The sequence below is a fragment of the Propithecus coquereli genome, unplaced genomic scaffold (assembly GCF_000956105.1).
Source record: "Propithecus coquereli isolate 6110/MARCELLA unplaced genomic scaffold, Pcoq_1.0 Scaffold78, whole genome shotgun sequence".
In the NCBI taxonomy this organism is placed as follows: domain Eukaryota; kingdom Metazoa; phylum Chordata; class Mammalia; order Primates; family Indriidae; genus Propithecus; species Propithecus coquereli.
In genome coordinates this window covers 1,255,880-1,261,904 of record NW_012153951.1, presented here as the reverse complement: position 1 = coordinate 1,261,904, position 6,025 = coordinate 1,255,880, and the positions used below count along the sequence as shown (strand labels likewise).

Here is a 6,025-nt window from a genome sequence, read left to right as displayed (position 1 = left end):
TGTTATGAACATAGACTTCAGAGATCATTTATTCCTGTATTTGTTGTCTGCATGACCTTGGACCAAGTGCCTTAGTTTCCTCACGTGTAGAAAGGTGATAATACAAACTTCATGAATTTGCTGTGAGGGTTTAGTGAATTTCTGTACATAAGCTCTGAGCCTGGCACATAGTAAGACTTATAGAACTATTAAATCTCTCCACTAGTACTACTGCTACTACTACATTGACTACTAAGACTTCCCAATGGCGTGAATTTTCACTGGGTTCTGAACTCTGGCACGTTTTAGTGGACACTGTGATTATCAATCTTGCATAAAGGGTTTAGGGTGGAACATCATCTTCAGTCAGTTCAAGTAGCAACTGTACCTTTACTATTTAAGCACTCAATCATAAATTTATGCTAATTTCTGTCTTCGAATTAAAACTTCTCTGATTAAACACACTGAGTTTCTGCTTAATAATTCTTTCACTCTTTAATTCAAATATAATGTTCATTGTGCATAAAAGAGTCATTAGTATTTTTAGCACATTTATACTAAAAGTTCAACAACATTTTTTATTATGAAATGCAATTTACTTCAATTCTACATTCAGAATTAACTCATAGTATCTCTAACTCACAATGTCTCTCTTATTGTAATCAAGATATGTTAAATAATTTTAATTATATTTATGTAATTATCATTTCAGTTGCCAAAAACACTATTTCCAATGTCAGTAATTCACATTATTAACAATAAAATTCATTAATATTACCTACATACAATGCGTAAACTACTCAAATAGACATGTACAAGGCTTTGGGGGAGAAACCATACTGCTCAGGTGTAATTTTCAGATATTAGAGAAGATTAGAGAATTAGGATTGAATATCGGAAAACAATACAGACCACAATGAGCTCCCAGTTGAACATTGACAAATTTTTTGTTATTAATAAATTTCTTTTCTCTGAATTTCCTCAGAGAATATACAACCAGAGATTATCAAGGAAAATACTAGTAAAACTGTAAATTATGCTTAATCTTTGGGCTATAAACCAGAAGTTTCTAATTAAAAAGCTAAAGTTCTCATTTTGATGATATAATGATGCAACTCAAAAGAAAAATTAACGTAATTTTTGTTGTTATATAAATGTTTATTGTGTACATTAATGGAGCAAGTGTTGGCTTATGTCCCTTAGAGATACAGGGAAAAGAAGTAGGCCCTGAGGTAGATTGTAATCCACTAAACAAATTTAGACATGTAAAATAATTCCAACATAAATATTAAGTGATAAGGGCTGTGCTAGGAGAGATCAGGGAGAGGGGACCACAGAAACTATTTTGCATTTTAACTAGGCTTTGAAGATAGGTGGAAGTTCAATAGACAAAAATGGTTAACAAAATCCTTTCAAATGAAGGGAATAATAAAAGAAATGACTACAAGGAAATAGTAGAGCATGCTTGTAGGACTAAACATATGGATGACAGTATAGAATAATACGGAGGAATAAAACACAGTAATAAGAAGTAACAATGAGATATCACTTAACTTCACTGATAATGGCTTTTATCAAAAAGTCCCAAAACAATAAATGTTGGCATGGATGCAGAGAGATAGGAACACTCACGCACTGCTGGTGGGACTGCAAACTAGTATAACCTCTCTGGAAAGTAATATGGAGATATCTCAAAGAACTACAAGTAGAACTACCATTTGACCCAGCAATCCCATTACTGGTCATCTACCTAAAGGAACAAAAGACTATAAAAAAGAGATCTGCACTCAAATGTTTATAGCAGCACAATTCACAATTGCAAAGATGTGGAAACAACCCAAGTGCCCATCAATACATGAGTGAATTAATAAAATGTGGTGTATGTATACCAAGGAGTTCTGCTCAGCCACAAAATCAATGATGATCTAGCACATCTTGTATTATTCTGGATAGAGCTGGAGCCCATTTTCTAAGTAAAGTATCACAAAAATGGAAAAACAAGCACCACGTGTACTCACCAGCAAATTGGTATTAACTGATCAACATTTTTATGTGCACATACAGTAGTAACATTCATCGGGTGTCAGGCAGGTGGGAGGGTGGAGGAGGGGATGGGTATATTCACACCTAATGGGTGTGGTGTGCACCATCTGGGGGATGGACACACTTGAAGCTCTGACTCGGGTGGGGCAAAGGCAATATGTGTAACCTAAACATTTGTACCCTGTACTATGCTGAAATCAATAAAAAAAGAAGCAACAATACAAGGCTGAGAAATTTAGACCTTTTTTTCATAGGCAATGGAAAGCTATGAAAGATACTTCAATCAAAGAGTAATTTTATAAAAGTTGCTGTATGAAACTTTGAGTTTGGGGGGAGGGTAAGAGAATGTTCTAGTAGTTCAGGCAAAAGGTTTATGAGTCTGAATTAGGTGTTATGGGACAAGAAAGGAAGAGATGAGTGCAAATATATAAACAAAGACTATTAGTAATTTTACAAACACTTATGACATGACAATTTTTGCATTTTATCAGCTAATCATCTCAACTACCCAGAAGCAGTTAACTATTATTTCCATTTTACATAAAGTTGATTAACTTAGTCATGATGACACAGTCATAAGTAGTAGTGCTGGGACTTGAACCCCAGGTTCACTGACTTCTAAAGTGAACTGACTTCTAAACCTCTGTGATCTCTGATACTTTATGTTCATTATACTGAACATTAAGGAGAAAATCGGAGCCAAAAATGACACTGAGATTTTAAGCTTAAGTAATTGAGGAAATAATGGCACCAATCAAAACAAAGCATGGAATATTAGGAGGAAGAGTTAGTTCAGAAAGATTAGACACAAATCCCACCTCTACCCAACCAACCCTGCCTCCTGAAGAGTATTAAGATTCCAACATTATCTGAAGAATGTTTTCCTTACGTATTATTCATTGGTCCTGTTTTAGTCTTTAAATGTTGATTTATTCTGTGATGAGCTACTTCCAAATTAACTCACTGGAACTCTATTGTTTTATCAGGTGAGAAGTTTTCTGATAAGAAGCCTCAGGTGCAGTTAGTCATATCATACGAGGACGTGAAGCTGACCATACTGGTGAAACACATGAAAAACATCGTAAGTTTATCATGTATAATAATAAGAGACATGTAAACCTACATTTAGAATCATTTACCTCCTTTGGGCAATTAGTGTCAACATTAATAAGAAGAATGAGTATAGTGCCCAATTTTAAGTAAGAAACCATGAGCCAATTATAATGTTTTTGCCTCAGTACGATTGCAACCCTTGGAGTAAGGACTATAAAATATTTCACAGAGAAAGCTCTAGAATGAACATTGGACTTCATTCAAAATGAAGTGTCAGGGTGAAACTAGTGAAAAGGCTCTGAAAAAGCAGGGATAGCTGGAAGATTAAAGCCTGAAAGAAAAAAGGCTGTGTCCCAAGGATTTCCATCTAGCTCATCGTGCCGAGCTTTGTGGAGGATTGACTCTACTTCTTTGCGAACTGCCAGTGGCTTCTGTGTGAAGCCAAGAACCCTTAGGGTTTCCCCCCAGTTCTCACTGTACCTTGAGTTTATAGAGTTTATAGCATCATAATAGTTATCATATTCTGATGTAATCACTTATGCATATTTCTTTCTCCTCAAAAAGTGATAATTTTTTTGAGAACAAGAACCCCATCTTCACATTCCCAGAAGCTAGAACAAAATCTGTAGTTCGCCTCTAAGGAAAACTAAAACTCCGCTGTCTGTTACACCCCACTTAAGGATGGGTCAGGTCAGAGGCAAGGATAGGAATTGGACTACGTCATTATGAAAGAGAGGGAGCTTTGTATGTCACAGGGTAAGTGACTAACGATCTGAGTCTGGGTGCAGTAAGCAGAAAAGGAGAACTCTAAACCTCACCAGCTCTTCCAACCTTCCTCAAGTCTAGTGAAAATGTGTCCTCCATGTAACTCCCCAGGAGACTACACCGGATGTGGAGAAAGTCAGTGACACAATTTCGGCTCTCTTCTTTAAGCATGTAAATCTCTCAGGATGCATTTGGAAGGATCTAAAGGAGCAAACTCTTCTCCACATGACTTGCATCTGGAGCATACCAGTACTTAATAAATATTAATATTTGTTCAGTGAACAAATAAGTGGCATAATTTAAAGAGGATACATTTGCTACAAACTTAGTATTAGCCAGACGTCCAAGGACACTTATTTGTAAATCTGTGGTGTTCGCATTCAGCAACTTTTGTAATATCTGGACAAATACTTTAAATTTTTTTGGTAAATCCTTTACTCATTAAAATAATTGTTTTCCATTGCTTTTGGTAAGGTAATCCTCTTAAATTAAAATAACAGTTATTTAAGAAACTCTTACATTGGAAAATGAAGATTCAATTAGATATTATTTATGGATACATGGATGTTTATGGATTTTAAGCATCTACATAAACATAAGATAAAACAACATGTTAAGACATACTGTTAATCAAGTTAACAGAACTTACATATGTATATGATATATGATAGCCTTGAACATAGTATAGTCTTCTCGGAAACTATATATTTTTTCCAGTAATGTTGTCTTTGCTCAAAACATTTTAGAGCACTCCTGTTGAAATTGCTTTTGGACCAGGCACATAAACCACACAGTAGACTTGGTCACACCTAATTTTTGATCAAAAACAATATTAACCGAGTTGGTTACCCATTTCATTCCCCAGATGAATCCCCAAATTACTTTTGACAGTTTTTCAAAGATGCGTTTTACACTCAAATGAAGTTGTACTGCCAATGAGGATATTCAAAACGAGTGTGATGCAGGCGTGAAGGGAGGGCAGCGAGTGTGAAAGAGCCAAAATTTAAGATGGAGACCAAGTTATGGATAAATGGCAAATGGCCAAAGGAATCCTACAAAAAGTAAAAAACACTTAGGTCCACTGGAGCCTATACATTGTCAATGCTTGCAGAAAGCTATTAATAATGCGGTAATACTACTTTCAGTCTAACTTCTTAATCTACCTACTGGCACTAAAATCTCTCCATGAGAATTCAGCCCTAGACCTCTTCTCTTTTTCTACCTCTAGCCTCATGGCTTTAAATGTCACTTACATGGCTTTTTCTTCCATATCTGCAACTCCAGCTTGGAACTCTCCCCTAAAATCCAGAGGTGCATGTACAACTGATTACTCAACAACTCTAGTAGAAATACGACGGCACCTCAAACTTAATATGCACCAAATCAAACTTCTGATGACTGTCCCCTAAACCTGCTTCTTTTGTAATCTTTCTCATCTCAGTAAATAGCACCTTCATCCTCCTAGTTACTCAGGTTAAAATCCTTAGAGTCATGTTGACTCTTCTTCTCCCACAAGCTACTTCCATTTTATCAGCAAATTCTGCCAGTCTGCTTTCAAAATATATCTAGAATCCCACCACTCTTCACCTCCACTGCTACCACCATTGGTTAGAGCCACCATCATCTCTTACCTGAACTGTTGCTATAACTTCTTAACAGTTCTCCCTGCCCGTATTTCTTTATAATCTCTTCCTAACCTAGCAGCCAGAATGTTCCTTTAAGAATAGAAGTTATATCCTGTTATTGCTCTCTTCATATCCCTTTGGGGAAGGAGTCTCAAATCACTTACAATGACAGCCAAGGTACTTGTTAATGACCTCTGAGGCCCCTCCCAATCTGGCCCCCTGGACCTCTCCAGCATCATCTCCTACTGCAGACTCCCTCCATCACTCCATTCCAACCCCAGTGACTTCCTTGCTGTTCCTTGAATATGGCAGGCATGTTGCTGCCCCAGGACCTTTGTATCTGCTACTCTGTTTATCTTGAATGTTCTTCCCAGCCTCATGGCTCAATATTCTCCATGGCTCAATCTCACATGTCCTGAATGACTGTATTTTACTATCACCTTTTCAGCGAAGTCCTCTTTGACTCCCATATGTAAAACTGCAACACCACTCCTCTTTGTTGTCACTTCCAATTTTTCTTTCCTACTTTACTTTCTTTTCTCCTTGCGTCACTGCTGTAA

At 36.7% G+C, this 6,025-nt stretch overlaps 1 protein-coding gene across 1 annotated transcript in view; it reads left to right on the top strand.

Annotated features, from left to right (window-relative positions):
- The window catches only part of PIK3C2G (phosphatidylinositol-4-phosphate 3-kinase, catalytic subunit type 2 gamma), a 472,569-nt gene that overhangs the window by 441,532 nt on the left and 25,012 nt on the right, over positions 1 to 6,025 (top strand). The window contains exon 28 of the mRNA XM_012662773.1: positions 2,967 to 3,103. Coding sequence (XP_012518227.1) covers positions 2,967 to 3,103 — 137 coding nt within the window. The remainder of the gene's footprint in view (positions 1 to 2,966; positions 3,104 to 6,025) is intronic.